Here is a 17,154-nt window from a genome sequence, read left to right on the forward strand (position 1 = left end):
TTTAACATTCAGCAGTGCCATGGACTGTTCTAGGCACAAGAGTTACAACAGTCAACTAGAACTACAAAGTTTTTGCCTTTGTGGAACTTCCAGTCTAGTGAGAAAGACAGGTAATATATAAGCATATAGGTAATTAAAATGACTTTTGATAGAAATACTGAGAAAGGAACAAGGTAAAGTAATAGACAGTGACTGGGGATGATGGTGCTACTTTAGAAAAGGGGAAGAGATAGGTCCCTCTGAAACACAGACATTTGAACAGAGAAATTAAAGATAAGCAGCAGTAACCCATGCAAATGGGGAAAGAAAGAGTATTCCAAACAGAGGAAATATGAGGTGTAAAGTCAGCAAAGCAGCAAAAAACTGGGTATGTTTGAGGAATAGCAAGATATTAATAGCTAGTGTGGTTGGTATAGTCAGGGAGAAGAAATAAGGCCACAAAGGTGGGAAGGAGTCAAATTTTGTAGGCCATGGTAAGGAGTCTGAATTTCATTTCAAATGTATAAGGAAATTTTCAGGCAGAGCTACTCTGAGGGAAACAGCTTTTTCTCCAGCCTCATTCTGTGAGTTTCTCCCCACTCTCAATGGTTCCTTTGAGGCTTTCAGAATGCCACAACTGAGAGTTTTCTCTGATTAGCCGATCTAAAGTAGGTCCTCCTATAACAGAGGAAACGAGCAGTTACACATTCTCCCATAGATATGGAAGGGTACTATTGATAGGGGAGAATATGGAACAGAAGAAACAGCTTGAAAAGAATGGCAAAAATGCTTTAAGTCTCTTTAAAACATCCCCTACTCCTTTTGGAGAACTAGGATCTGCATCCCTGCCTCAGGCCAGTGGTTGAGAGGGGCAAGGGAATGTCCTTCATTCTTTGTGCCACAGGAGATGGGATTAATCTGGGCAGAGGTCACAAGATCACAAGATTGTCTTGGCTGAAGATGGGATTAACTGGAGGTCACAAGACTGTCTTAGCTGAAGATGGTACTGATAAGAACCTTTAAAAGCTCTGTACTTCTGCTCAGAAGAAGACACTGGTACTTTGAGATGGGAGTCTGCCAGCAAATTAATACACTTCTTTTTGCTTCTCCACAAACCACTTGTCCCTGTTCTTCTGATGCGGCCTCTGGGACAAGTGCTGAACTTTCAGTAACAACTATCAACCCTAAACAAATAGAGACGCTCTCCAAAAGAAAAAAATATTTATTTGGAAATATTTAATGGGAATATGCATGCCACAGTAAACTATGTGCATCTTCAAGGAGGTAACAGAAGACAAAGGTTTTTTAAAGGAAAAAATGAGGAATATTACATAATTGTTTTGAAATAATCATCCTTGGCTACAAAGGTATAATAATAACAAGGGTGACACTAGTCCCAGGTTAGGCAGACAGTTACTGGGCAGGTGTCCTTGGAGAAGTATTTCTGTGTAAAATTGTAATGGCCTTTGTGAAAGGTTGTGGTATTGGCAGTCTTTTGTGATAATTTTGTCATCAGGCATACAAGTATGAGAACCCTCTCTTCCTGGGCTCCCCCAGCTCTATTTGTCAGGGTTTTGTTTTTGTTTTGCCCTTTGTTAACATTAGTGACTCCATATTGATCCTGACAACTTCCAAACCATACAACAAAAAAATACAAAGGAAACTTCCCATTTCTGGTTCTGCATATAAGAACTTTGGAAGTTGCCACTTCATCCTAACAAGTAAAATGTTGAACAGACTAGAAAACAAAAAACTCTTCTTGAATCCCTAAGATTCAAGACACAGGGCAAATCATTGCCCTCAAAAATGGAGAGACAGGCAGGTAAATATAGGAAGTTACGGTTTACCAAAGCAGAGAGTTACTAATACAAGCGGAAACCACCAGGGAACCAGCACTAGAGTAGGAAAACCTGAACTGCAATTGATGAATTGCTAAAAGCTCATGGTAGACAAGTCTGAGAGTGAAAAACTCCAGGGGGCTCCAGTCAAAAGGGGGCCCCACACTTTTGTGAGTTTTACCTCCAGGAACTCAAACAGGTTCTCACAGTAAATAGAGAAAAATCCTGTCATGCTTCTGACAGGGCGAGAGGAAAAGAAGTTATTTTGAAATATGCCAGAGCATTTTAACTTTTTTCTTTTTAACAAGGCCTGCTCTCAGGAGAAACTATTAGGTCATTAAATATGAAATATCCAATTTTGAATCAAAAGTGTAGTTTATTATATCTCAAACAAGAAGCAATACAATTAATCAAAATATGTGCCTAAATTATCGACACAGTTTTGCCATCTTAACGGTAGCTTGTTTATGCCAGCAGCAAAGAAGCCTGGAGAGCGAGTAGCAATGAAATTGCAAAAGGCATTTTCCACAGCTTGTTGAAAATATTTTTCCATGCAAGAAGTGGTCCAAAGCCTAGACGAAGTGGTAGTCAGTTAGTGCAAAATCTGGTGAATATGGCAGATAATGGAGAGTTTCCAAGTCCAGCCTCTGTAGTTTGAGAAGCATTGTTTGTACACGTGGTCAACCACTGTCTTGCAAGAGAATTGGCCTGTCTCTATTGACCAATCTTGGCTGCTTAATCACAAGCATCTTCATTATTTCATACAACTGGTTGCAGTAGACATGCACTGTAATCGACTGACCAGGTTTCATGAAGCTGTAGTGGATAATACCAGCACTGGACCACCAAACAGACACCATTAGCTTTTCTTGATGAAATTTGGTTTTAGACTATGTTTTGGCACTTCATCTTTATCCAACCCTTGTGCTGAACGCTTTTGATTGTCAAAAAGAATCCATTTTTCATCACACGTAACAATACGGTGTAGAAATGGTTCCCCTTTATATTGTGACAGCAAAGAAAGGCAAGCTTTGAGAACACTTCTCTTCTGATGCTAGTTTAATTCATGCAGAACCCTTCTATCCAGCTTCTTTACCTTGCTGATTTGTTTCAAACAGTCCAAACACCAAACCTCCCTGCTAATTCACGGGTAGGTTGAGTTGAATCCGCTTTCACTACAGCTTTGAGCTCATCATTATCCAAGCTGGTCTCAGATTTCCCACATGACTCATTTTCAAGATTAAAATCACCAGAACTTCTCAAACCATCAACAAACTGTGCATTCTTTAGCCACATCCTGTCTGCACTGCATTGGTTCCACGATGGAAGTCATGTTCAAAAATAACATGAATGTTTGACTTATCTATGGTTTCACAAAAATAGCTCTAAAAAAAAATTTGAAAGATAATCACAAGTCAAAACATGCATTTGAAAGACTGAGAATGTACCTTCAGCATGAAGGGAAAGAAAAACCCAATTCCATTCCACTCTACTCATCTGGTCCCATATAAAGGGGTGCAAGGAGACTGAGGAAAAACTTGTGAAGTTCACTGTCCAGGGGCATAGGCTCAGGAAACTAGACCTGATCACAGCACTGTAGAATGTGTCCCCTCCCCAACACTTCACCACCACATTAATAAAGGCCTGTTTACAGCAGTTCCATTTACCTAGTACATCATGTTCAGCTATTAAAAACAAATTACAAGGCAAAAAACTAGAACTTACTAAAAGGTACAAAACACACTTTGAATGGCTGAGAATTTCCCCAAACTAAATTAACGGCAGGTACCAAACCACAGATCCAAGAAGCTCAGAGAACACCAAGCAGGATAAATGCAAACAAACTAACAAACAAACAAAACAAAACACAAGAAACAAAAACACTGTACCTATGCATATCATTTTCAAACTACAGAAAATAAAAAATAAAATGAAAACTGGGTGCGGTGGCTCATGACTGTTAATTCTAGCACTCTGGGAGGCTGAGGTGGGAGGATCACTTGAGCTTAGGAGTTCCAGACCAGCCTGAGCAACAGCAAGACCCTGTCTCTACTAAAAATAGAACAATTTGCCAGGCACAGTGGCAGGTACCTGTAGTCCCAGCTACTTGGGAGGCTGAGGCAGGAGGATCACTTGAGCCCAGGAGTTTGAGGTTGCTGTGAGCTTGGCTGACACCACTGCACTCTAGCCTGGGCAACAGAGGAAGCCTCTGACATACATAAATACATACATACATAAAATAAATAAATTAAATAAAGTAAAAACAAACTAAAAGAAGCCAGAGGAAAAAAACACCTTACCTATGGAGAAACAAATATAAGAATTACATCCGAGTTCTGAGAAACCATACAAGCAAGAAGAGAGTGAAAGAAAAAACCCACCACAAATCCAGACTTCTGAACCCTATGAAATCACCTTTCAAAAGCGACGGAGAAATATTTTCTCAGACAAACAAAAATTAAGGGAATTTGTTGGCAGACCTGCCCTGTAAGAATCATTAAAATAAGTTTTTTACAGGGACAGAAAATAACGTAGGTTACAAACTTGGATCTTCAAAAAGAGAGGAAGAGCATCGAAGAAGGAATCAATGAAGGTAAAATAAAAATTTTTCTTATTCTTAATGGTTCTAACAGGTAAATTTGTTCAAAATAATAGCAACAACATATTTGATTATGTATGCTTATTATAAATGAAATGAATGACAGCAATGATACGCAAGATGGGAGGAAAGAATTAGGATTAATTTGTTACTGTAAGGTACTCACATTACCTGTGAAAAGGTACACTATTATTTGAAAATGAATTTGAATTAATTGTAAATGTATATTGCAAACTCTAGGACAACCACTAAAAAAAGAAAAAAAAGAAGTATAATTGATTCCTCCTAATCTAAACAAAGATCCTCTTACACTCAGTGTTCAGATTTTCCATACTTTTCCATGATCCAATCCCAGCATACTCTATTAGAAATTAATTTTTATTCATCTAAATTTTGAATGTGCAGTTATAACTTAAGTATATGTGTTTACAGTCAATGTCAATCATAACTGAATATCTTACAAACCTAACAGTATGTTTTATGGCAAAATGCCTCAGCAGCTGAATCATTATCGTAAGGCTGGAGAAACTGTTTAGTGTTAACTTAAGGGATATCATTATTAAACTTGAATAAGTATACCACGCCTGTGTATTTATACACAGTTTAGGCACTAGACTGTCTTTTCTTTTCCTAAATAATATAATAATATAAACTTTCTTAAATTTACAAGCACTTCCACAACTCAAGAGGTTCTGAGCAAAAAAAAAAGCAATTTCTGAATATTATCAAATAAAACAAATTTCTACATAATACTAGGATGACCATATATATGAAAAGTATCCTACAGAATATTCTGAAGAAAAAGAAAGGAATAAAAAAGGAGGAAGAGAAGGAAATGATGACCAGGACCAGGTGTTTCGGCAGCATGGAACTGTGAGTCTCCTTATATTGCTGCATATTACATCAGCAGTAACAACACCATTATCTCCCAGTCAGAATCTTCAAGTAACGTACACAAATAAGCACCCATAATAACCTATGCACAAGATGGCATCTAGAGAACAAAGGAAAATTGACTCAACTCTTGCAAATCACATTCTTTTAGGACAACATTATTAATCCTGGCAGATTCTTAAAAGATCTATTGGCCATTTTTCCATCCAATACTTTATTTTAAAATCAATATATGAACAGGTAATAAACATTACATAAAGAAGAACTGATAAAGCACTTTATTTATTTATTTTTTTTTTGGAGACAGGGTACCGCTCTATAGCCCAGGCTGGAGTACAGTGGCATCATCCTAGCTCACTACAACCTTAAACTCCTGGGCTCAAGTGATCCTCCCGAGTATATTGGCCTAAAGGCATGTACCACCACACCCAGCTAATTTTTGTATTTCTCGTAGAGATAGGGTCTTGCTATGTTGCTCAGGCTGATCTTGAACTCCTGGCCTCAAGCAATCCTCCTGCCTTGGTCTTCCAAAGTGCTAGGATTATAGGCACAAGCCACCATGCTCGGCAATAAAGCATTACATTAAAAGAGACATAGGGACATATCAATTACTTACATTACAAAGACCTTATTTGGATCTTGATTTCAACAAATTGAAATATATACATATACATATATGACAATCAGGGAAATTTTAACACTAACTAGATATTTGGTAGTATTAATAAATCATTATTTTTAGATATAATAATAGTATGATTTTTTTAAGTAGCTTTATCCTTTGGAGATATGTATACAAATATTTTTATTCTAAATTATACGATGAATGGAATTTTCATTCAAAATAATGAGGTGGTGACAGTGAGTAGGGCTATAACTAAAACAAGACTGGCCCTCAGTTAATAACTATTGAAGTTCAGTGTTAGGTACATGGCAATTTATCATATTTTTCTCTATGGTTTTGTATATGTTTGAAATTGTCCGTGAAGTTTAAGAAGAAAAAAGACTGCCACAAATTCTAAAGGGAAGTTCAAAATGAGAATTTCAAAAACACTTTGAGTATCTAAAATACTCCTAATATGCATATAATATAACCTGAATTTTTAAAAACACATCAGAATGAAAATCTAACTGAACACTGTCCTATTTATTCAATATTAAAGTTACATTTTGTAAATTAATTGGAAAATGCTTTAAAACCTAAAGAAACACGGAAAGAGAGAAGAGACAAGGAACAGATGAATCTAGAACAGAATAATAACAGTAACTACACAGAAGTAACCTTCAAACACTTTGTGTCTCTTATGGCACTTATTATAGCCTACCTTGAATTCTGGTTATTATAATATCCTCAATCAAATGGTAAGCTCTTGATATCAGGAACTAAGCCTAATAGCGTAGAAGCCTGATAATCACCTAATCAACGAAGGATAATGAGGGAAACTCAGCTGAGACTTCTACCATCCTACTGATAAGCAAAATTGGTTGGTTACGCTGGTGTTTCTTTGCTGCCTCACCTCTCTGTGTGGTAGTCACCTAGAACCACATGCTAGGGCAAAGGAGACAAATGTTTCAAAAGAAAAAAGACTGTTGTTCAGTTAAAGGTGTATGAAGAGCTGTACTCATTCAGTTGCTATCTAGAACTGCACTCTCCAATACAGAAGCCACTAGCCACATGTGGCAGTTTAAATTTAAATTTAAATTAATTAAAATTGAATAAAATTAATATTTGAGTTGCTCAATTAAACTAGCCAAATTTGAAGTGTTCAAGAGCCACATGTGGGCTAGTGACTATCATAATGGACAACACAGATGCAGGACATTTGCAAGTTCTGTTGGATGGCACTGGTCTAGAGCTTAGAACTTAACTGAATTGGAATTTAATCCAGAATACCAGGCATACCTATCTCCAAGATACCTGCCTAGCATTGGAAATAGGGAGTCAGGACATTAGTTGTTGTTCCTATGTCTTGGGGTTAGTGTTTAAAGAAAGAGAGGAAATGCATAATTCTAGAATCTAAAAAAGTAGTATGAACACATTGAGTACAGTCACAAGCCCTACATGAAGACTTCATGAAGGCAAGAACTCAAAATGGGATTTTCATCTGGGAGAAATAAGGCAGATCTATATATACATGCAAGTATTAAAACTAACTAGAGACAGTAAACAGTGATCATTGTTTAATACAGCATTCATTAAAAAAATTTTTTTAAAGAGGGATATTTTTATAATGTAATTATCTTACTGAATGCTCCTTTGGGAAAATGCTTAATGTGATTATATGTACTAGGGAATTACTATAGTTAAGTACTATACCAAATGCAAATCACACTGAGGTGAGTTTTATATCCATAAGCTAGAAAATATACTCTTTTATTTTAAGGCTCAGATTTTGACAATAATTCTAAGAAACACTGTGGTCAGTGAGGCTGTAAACAGTTTAACCACAGGCTGTCCATCCCCTACAGTTATAGCTGTAGGTTAGCAATTTCTGAGAGTCTCAGAGATCACCTATATATTCTATTAGTACATTTAAATTAAATATGAATTCTTAACTGTATGCTTTTTTGAGTTCTACAGGTACTCTAATCTCCATTATGCATTTTATTTTTCTATACAATTCAACAGTAAAATGATTTTTCCATTGTATACCTAGTTTACGTAAAACTTTTTCCCCACCTCTTTTATGAACCGAAAAACAATGTTCATAAGGCATTTATCCACTGCAGTATTTCTCTGGTCCTGTGTTTACACTGACATCTGGTGGCACTAGGAAAGAAACTCTATTGCAAGGACAAGGAATTATTTTTCCAGTGTTGTCCGTTTATTCTATGTATCTTCAAGTATGTTTTTCCAAGGTTTTACCTATATCCAAGACAGCAGAACTACTAAAGTACCATCCTAACTCCCACTGATAGCATACCTTAGCTGCATCCTTCACTCTGGCTATGTGACTGGCAAGAATATAGAATCTTCCATTATTTCAAGAATGTCACTAGCTAAGTATTAATTAGTAAATCAGTATTAACTTCATAACTAAAACTTATAATCAGAATGGTTATAAAATGAGGTTTTCCCATCAAGAATAGATACATAATTTCAAACCACTCTATAAAGTAAAATGTTTATTTTACAAGTAAAAGTGCTTATGTTACAATCCCTGAGGAAGATGATTAATCTTTTAGTTGAAAAATCTAAAAATAACTCCAAAAATAAAATTTAATTAACATAATACATATTAAGATACATGAAGATGAAACCTCAAAATTCTTAGCACCTCAAAAAATAGGCTTATGAATGATCACTTACCCACGAAGACACTATGAAAAGTGAAATACATGGTGGTTTGTGCAATTTGGAATATATCAGCAGAGTCAGAGTTAAAGGATATGCCACGTAAGCTGAAGTATGACACATTTTACAGGTAAATATTGAAATAGGCAGCCTCACATAACATTGTTTATAAAACACCTTGTTCTTATTAAGCATTATTGCTATGTTTAACATCGAAGGTTATACAAAATAAGCAGACTCAGAAGAACAAAAAATGAAAAACAATCCATCAAAAGCCAAAAGTGCATGCTGTGCAGTTCCCATAGAAATTGTTCTATGAAATCATATTGAGTTGGATTTGCACTTGCAATTTATCAATGTTTTTTATATATAATACAATAAGAAGAAAAGCTATTGCCTAAATAATTATTAGCTGGATTTTCACTTAGAATCTATTATAATTATAAATAAGGATATTTTTATTTCCAAAGCAGTTTTACAAACCTATCCTTAGAAAGTTTACTGTGTATGTGTATAAAGAGCAAGGGGAAGGGAAAGGGAGGCAGGAAAGGAGAAGACAAGGGTAGAGAAAATAAAAAAGGGAGCAGAAACCATGTTAAATATAAACTCTACAGTGTGTGTTAGCAAAGAGATGTTCTAGAAGGACAACATTCGTGTAGAAAGAAGAGGAGATGCTCCCCGAATTTCCCCTTTCTCGTGGATTTTCTCATTTTGATTCTTACTGCCATCAAGTTAAAGAATTTCCTTCCATAGCTCATCTTTATTAAAATGTTGGTGAGCTCTGAAGGGAAGATATTCCCATTACAAATGGTGTAGCAGATTTTCTAACTTTCTACAGTTAGCCCTAAGTTTAATCATAATTATACCCAACACACCACTGATGTCAATGATTTTGCCAGTTCCCTGGGAAGTTTCCATAGTTCTATATGCATTTTCTATCCCTTAATCCTCTGGTTTTTCTGGTTTTATATTCTATAGCCTCTATCAACAGACTAGGTAGTAACCGAGCCATCAGGACAGATCCTACAACTTTCCTTTGGGGAGGAGAACAAAATACACCAAACAACATACTCAAAATTTTCAGTTTTGGAAGACAACTCTACAGATGGGAAAGGAAACTATACTACATGGGCAGTCCCCCTTTCTCACTTTAAGTCCAGCTACTCTTCCTCATCTAGAGATTATTATCTGTAGTTTGATGCAAACCTGGAAGTATTCTGTATTTCATTTTAATAAAAGAATCTCTTCTATTAAAGACTGAAGCACAGATCACTATACAGTTATTTAAAAGAGAAAGATACAGATAAGCAAGGTACATTGCTAAAGTTTGTCATATTATTTATGGGGCAGAGAAGACACTGGAGCCCAGAAAACCTAACTAAAGAATCATATATCCATTCTTCCATACTATGCTCTTATAAAAGCTAAGGCTATACTTTTTCCTTCCTTCTCCCTTTTTAAAACATCATACATACCTCCTTCCTAACAAGGACCTAATACAACTGACACGGTACTTGAGCATGTAAAAGTACTACATGTGGCCCTTCTCCTTGGGCCTAAACCACTTGCTATTAGCCAATACAAAGCATAATTAGAATGGTAAATTTGCTGCCAAAGAAACTAAATAAATCCTATTACTAAAAATAAATGATTTAAAGTTACTCACTGGTTTGAATTAATCTTAGGAACTCTTTATTAACATAAAAAATTGCAAGTTAACTATATCCTAAAATATAAAATACTCTGCATCTCTGATTTTATTCAAATACTTATATAAGTAGGCACAATACTGAATTTCATAAATGTGACTCTAATAATACTATTTTAAAACTGTAAACTAAGACCAAAATAGCATTTCTCAACTAGTCCCAAGGAATATTAATGCTCCTTGAGGTATTCCTAAGTGTTCCACAAACAAAAAGAATGCTATGGTCAAATAAATTTCAAAGTGCTGGATTAAACAAATGTTTTATGAGAGGTCTTCTTATTCTTTTACTCAACAAATAATTTACTGAACATTCAGGCACTGATCTGGGTTTGAGAGTTACAACAGTGAATAATTAATAGTACATACCTCTCAGTGAACAAGATGAATAAAATTCCTTGCTCTCATGAACATTCTTTCTAGTGAAGGGATGGTCAATAAATAAGGAAGCAAATAAATAAAATACCCTCAGTCAGTGATAGAGCTATGAAGACACTACAATGGGATAATGTAAAGAGTGCAATGGATACTTCAGACTGGATGGGCACAGTAAACTACATGGGTAATGTTTTCATGTTTTCCTGTATTGGGGGATACAGCACATAGTGTTTCCAAAATATATGTGATTCGGAAACCTTTTGTCAACGAATATCTATTGAATAGTTCACGGAATCAGTTTAGGAAATGCTATTCTACCCAAAGCACAGATAATAGCAAGATCAAGATTCAAATACAGCTCTTTTGTTCTTAAATCCTGTCTTTTTACAGTTTCCTCATCTGTAAAAGTGGGAATAATTAATAGTATATATCGCACAGAATCATAGCGAAGATTAAATGATCTAGTTCAGGTAAAACATCTAACACAGGGCTTGGTATGCACTCTCTGTTCAATAAATGTTATTGTTACTACCTCTTTTTTTTTTTCTTTAGAGACAGGGTCTCACTCTATTGCCCAGGATGCAGTGCAGCGGCAACAGTCATAGCTCATTGCAGCCTCGAATTCCTGGGCTCATGCAATCCTCCTGCCTTAGCCTCTACATAGCTGGGACTACAGATACATGCCACCACACCCAGCTAGTTTTTTGTTTGTTTGTTTGTTTTTTGTAGAGATGGAGTCTATGTTGCCCAGGCTGGCCTCGAACTCCTCGTCTCAAGCAATCCTCCCACCAAAGTGTTGGGATTACAGGCATGAGCCACTATGCCAGCCCTAGTGTTAACTATTAACACAGTACTCTGCACATGAAGTTTACCTCTATCATTCAAGGGTGACTAATTTTTTCCCTTCTTTTAAAATCTTACCTTCTAAATTCACTTTATTTTTTACTCCTCTCTATATAAGATCCCTTGAAGACAGCAACTAGAATAGAGACTGCACCTCAATAAATGCTTGCTCTATATTTGTACAGAATATCCAAAGTGGGTTAAATGTAGATGTTGGGGAAAAAAAGAAACTTGATATAAAAAAACCAATCATCTCTTTAGGAAACCCAAACCACATCACACCAAAGCTTCCATAAAACATCTACATAATGATACTTTTAACATACTCAAAGTACTTTGATAAGTTAATGTTACCAGTAACACCTCACATTCCTCCTAATCAGATGTGCTAAGATACCATGTCACTTCTGTGGTATTCCTTTCAGAAATGCACACCCTGAACCTTATCAAGAAGAAACACTGGGCAAATCCAAATTGAAAGATATTCTACAAAATAAAGGATCTGACCTTTTCAAAAATGTTAAAATCATAAAAGACTGACAACCTGTTCAAAATTAAAGGAGGCTAAAGAGACATGACAACTAAATATAACAAGTGATCCAGGATTGATCCTGGATCAGCAAATGTTTTTTTTTTCTTTTGCTATAAAAGATATTAGAGGAACAACTGGAAAAATTGAAGGTCTGTAGATTAAATAATAGTACTGTATTAATGATAACATTCTGATTTTGATCATATGATTGCTATATAAGAGAAATTTTATTGCTTTTAGAAAGATGGAAATAATCATATGAAAAGATGCTCAACAACAATGGCAAATAGGAAAATGCAAATTAAAACCCCAGTGAGATACCACTAAATGCCTATTAGAGTGACTAAAATGTAAAAGGAAAAAAGAAAGAACTGGCAATACTAAGTGTTGGCAACCATGTGAGGCAAATGAAACTCTCAAACATTACTGAAGAAAATGCAAACTGGAGGAAAAGAAACTTCCAAATTATTTTCCAAAGTTAAACATACACTTACCACATGTCACGGCAATCCTAAGTATTAACCCAAAGAATGAAAACTTGTATTTACACAAAATCTGTATGCAAAGGTTTATATCAAGACTTATTCACAATCATCAAACACTGAAAACAACTCAAATTTCCTTCAACTGATGAATGGATAAACTGTGGTACAGCTATATAATGCAATACTAGTCAGCAATAAAAAGGAACGGATTATTGATACATGCATCAAGACAGATGAATCTCAAAAGCATTATGTTAGGTAAAAGAAGTCAGTCTCAAAGGTTACATAGAGTCTATTATTCCAAAGACATACATGACACTCTGTAACAAACTATAGGGATGAGAACAGATTAAAAATAGGTAATACGGGCCAGGCACAGTGGCTCACGCCTGTAATCCTAGCACTCTGGAAGGCTGAGGCGGGAAGATCACTTGAGGTCAGGAGTTCGAGACCAGCCTGAGCAAGAGCAAAACCCCATCTCTACTAAAAATAGAAAAAATTAGCCAGGCATGGTGGTGCGCATCTGTAGTCTCAGCTACTCTGAAGGCTGAGGCAGGAGGATCACTTGAGCCCAGGAGTTTAAGGCTGCTATGAGCTGGCCTGATACCACAGCACCCTAGCCTGTACATAAATTTTAAAAATGAATATTTTTAAGTTCACAAGGAAAAAAGTACTTTTGCAGACATCTCATTTTATTCTAAGCCCAATAAAAAAGACTTATGTAGGCACTATTAGTCTCATTTTATAAGTCAGGAAACTGAAGCACACAGTAATTATAAGAATATACAAATTACATGTGGCAGGACCAAACTGTAGTCCAGATACACTGATTCCATTCAATATGCTTTACTCTCTTAACTTTCTTGTGTTCCACTAAACCTTATGGAACACAATGTCCCCGAAGACAAACAGGATTGAAAGGAGAAAAGGAGGAAAAGAAGAAAATAAAGAGTTATTGAAAGTGTATCTTTTATAATTTGGCCGTCATCCTTAAGGAATTAAGAGTCTTTAATTGAAGAGGTTTGAATAATGATCTATACATGCAATAAATTAATAGGCATTAAAGGATTAGATGGTGATTTCTTCCATAAAAGCTTCTTAATTTCTTAATGCTAAGAAAAGGAAAAAGCAAACATAAAACAGTCACAGGTAACCTTGTAACTACTGCTACAATTTAAGCAATACCTGGTCTTCAGAACTACACTGAGAACAAAACTGATGGTGACAATTCAGAACAGATTTTGCAACTTTAAATAAACACTTACAGTCTCACATGCTACCACCTAAGGGCAGAAAATGAGAGCGAAACCTTTAAAAATACCTTTTCAGTTTCAAAATCAAAGAAGCAGGATATAATATTTGCCAAAAGAACATACTTTAAGTACAATAGCTCAGGGAAAAATTAAGCTTAGTTTAACAAAATAAAAGTAAAAATAATTATATCTGTACCGCAAATTGCATACATCACCTAAAAACAATGGTGTGGTTTCTTCTAAAGTAGTTGCATTAGGATCTGCCCCAGCTTCTAAAAGAATCTGTACAATCTTCCAATGTCCTTGACTGGCAGCAAGATGTAATGCACAGAAGCCTTCAAAAGTCTTTGCCTTAATGTAGTTTTCAGATGAATCTACGGAAGAATAAAAACCCATCAACTAAAAGATATTGCCTCTATTTCTTCGACTTAAAAAGCAAAGATCTTAAGAGTAATTTAATGAAATATTAAAATATAAGTAATTTATAAATGAGAGGTCTCATAGAAATCTCTAGAAAATCGAGAAAAATTTCTCCAGAGATCCTAGTGTGAATAGCTCTTTGGTATTCTTACTACACAAATCCTGCCCACTCACTCTCATTGTCTCTTCTCTCATTTTTAGATGGAGGAAGGAGAGTGGCAGGAATTGAAAAGTAACACAAAAGCAAGATCTAAGGAAGATGTAGCACCAAAGATTTGCTTAAGCAAGATGTATTGAAATATTAATGAATTTTATTTTTTTCTTTCTAAATTTCCATGAGGGGCATTACTTCCTTGTATTCAACTAATAATGAAGGCAGTTTTAAGTACTCCTTTTCTAACTTAAGACTATAGTCTAATTAGTTAACAAAGATTGTATTTCTAAAAGAATAAAATACATTTCAATGAAATCAAACAGTGTCATGTAATTTATAAGGAATTTATGCATTAATTTAAGGTTTCTGGAGTGTATTTGTTATGAAAAACTCAAGGTTCTGGTAACATTCAAATTATGTAAATAACATCTACATTAAAATTTTAGAAACTCTACAGCAAAAGATAATATTGAGAGGTGACTTTCTTATCTTTGTTTCCAAAACAATAAAATTCTAAGACCATAATAGGATAGGCTCTAAGGTGAATGGTGAAGGCACTTCTGAGAGTAATAATAAACAAAACAAATAATACCCTCCCTCAAAAAAAAAACTTCTAAAAATATTTTCTTGAAATACCAGAATTGAAACTAATGTTCCTGGCTAAAATAGTCATCTATTTTAAATAATTCCTGTAATTGTAACTCACTGATGAAACAGATAGACCAAGCCATAATATTCAAGTAACAGCTTATACATCCATATATTCAAAGAAAATAGCCTAAAACTTCATAGCATGCACAACTAAACAGCAAGACAGGGTAGTCATATTTTTTTAAAGTGCATATCACAGTGTTTCAGAGATTAGTCAGAAATTGATCCTTATTCAGATGAGTCAAGAGATTAGTCAGATATGACCCTTATTTCAAGTGTTAAACTTACAGTTTTGTGAACACGAATGACATGAAAAACTAGGAACATACAGATATATATAGATAACTGATATAGATAGTTCCTAAACAGGAAATTTCAATATTATAAAGATGCTAATTCTTCCCAAAATAATTAATAAAGTTAATACGATTCTAATCATAATGCCAGTAGAGCTGTTTGTTGGTTTTATACTTAGTAAAGCGACTCAAATTGATAAGGGTGGGGTAGTACAGGTAAGCAACAAAGAAGTTAGGAAAAAAAAACAAGACAAGCATTAGGGGAGCCTAGACTTACTATACATTAAACCATGTCTTAAAGTTAGAAAAAGCAAAATAATGTGGTACTGGCAGAAATGCAGAGGGGAGGGTGCCCACCAGGGAGAGGAAGAGCCCACACAAGCAGCAAGAGACTAAGAGAGATAAAAGCTCGAAGACAAGAGACATAGACCAGTGTTGCATCACAGAAAGCCAAAGAACTTTCTTTTATAAAGAAAAAAGGATGTTCTCTTCTACTGAGAAAGAAAAAAAAAGAGATAAGGTTTAATCCTGGCCATTTAAATACTATGCCTTACAGTAAAAGAGTGAACCTTAATGTATGCATTTTTTAAAAAAATCAATCAGGAGGGAGAAGGAAGGGTGATCCTAAGACAGAAGGCAGACTGTGACAAAAGAATCTAAGTGGATTACAATTGTATGTCATAACCTCACCGAGGGGTGGAGGAAAAAGATACTGGCCTGTGTAACTTTGAAAAATGATGCTATGACTAAAAACTATATGATTAAACACAAAAGGAACTATACATAAACACTGCACTTTGGTTGGTAAAATTTCTAGGGGTACAGACTAACAATTCTATACTATACACATGTACTAAGATCAAACAAATAGACAGCAGATCTGGGAGCCAGGTTTCTTATTTTTGGAGAGGGAGATTATAGATGAGCAAAGGGGGAAGACAAGAATGAACCATGTGATACTGGATTAGAGTCCAGACATTAGTATGAACTTGTGTTTAGCTTTAAATAGATATGTATGACTAGATAATTATGGTTATGTATATATACATGGCTTATAATACATAAATATATTTTCTATCTCTGCTAAAAGGGCTTAAAAGCAATGACACTCCAGTAGCAACGAGCACACAGAGACCCCAGATCTTGGTTTTGAATATCATTCTCCAATAAAAGAAACCAGGGCTTTTATGAAAATGGATGATTCTAGGGTTGGGGTGAGGAATACACAAAATGAGCCTGGGGGCACACTGTAGGTCCAAAAGGTAAAAAAGTGCTCAAAAAACAAAAAATGGGGGCATGTCAAGCCAGGCTCCATGGCTTACACCTATAATTGAGCCTGGACAACACAGCAAGACCCTATCTCTAGAAAAAATGAAAAAAAATTAGCTGGGCACAGTGGCACAAACCCATAGTTGCAGCTACTCGGGGGGCTAAAGCAGGAGGATCCCTTGAACCCAGGAATTTGAAGATGTAGTGAGTGAGCTATTTATCATGCCACTGCACTCCAGCCTGGGCAACAAAGCGAGACCCTGTCAGAAAAGAAAAGCAAAGAAGGAAGGGGAAGGGGAAGAGGAAGGGAAGAGAGAAGAGAGAAAAGAACTGGGTCATGTCAAAGACACACAGGAGCCACTCTGAAAGGGCACCCAACAGCCAAAACAATTTGAGCAACAAAATAAATTACACTGTATTGGATTACAACTCAAACTACAGGCATAAAATACCCATGAGTTCACCAAGATAAATGACCGAATAAATAAATAGGAGGGAAGAGATAAATCTCCCATACAGAAGAATACTGAATAATTCATGTAGAAATTCCTTCCTCAAGGAAG

General features: G+C 35.5%; 1 protein-coding gene across 5 annotated transcripts in view; it reads right to left on the minus strand.

The window, feature by feature from the left end:
• ASB3 (ankyrin repeat and SOCS box containing 3) overlaps positions 1-17,154 on the minus strand; it is a 135,724-nt gene that overhangs the window by 90,785 nt on the left and 27,785 nt on the right. For 4 of the 5 annotated variants that reach the window (XR_006734704.1, XR_006734703.1, XM_045549597.1 and 1 more), the window contains exon 3: positions 14,017-14,175. The exons of the other annotated variant lie outside the window; for it this stretch is intronic. Coding sequence is in view for 2 of the 4 variants with exons in the window: in XM_045549597.1 (XP_045405553.1) it covers positions 14,017-14,175 (159 nt within the window). In the remaining 2 variants the exon portion in view is untranslated. The remainder of the gene's footprint in view (positions 1-14,016; positions 14,176-17,154) is intronic. 5 annotated transcript variants of the gene reach the window in all.

The sequence above is a fragment of the Lemur catta genome, chromosome 4 (assembly GCF_020740605.2).
Source record: "Lemur catta isolate mLemCat1 chromosome 4, mLemCat1.pri, whole genome shotgun sequence".
NCBI lineage: Eukaryota > Metazoa > Chordata > Mammalia > Primates > Lemuridae > Lemur > Lemur catta.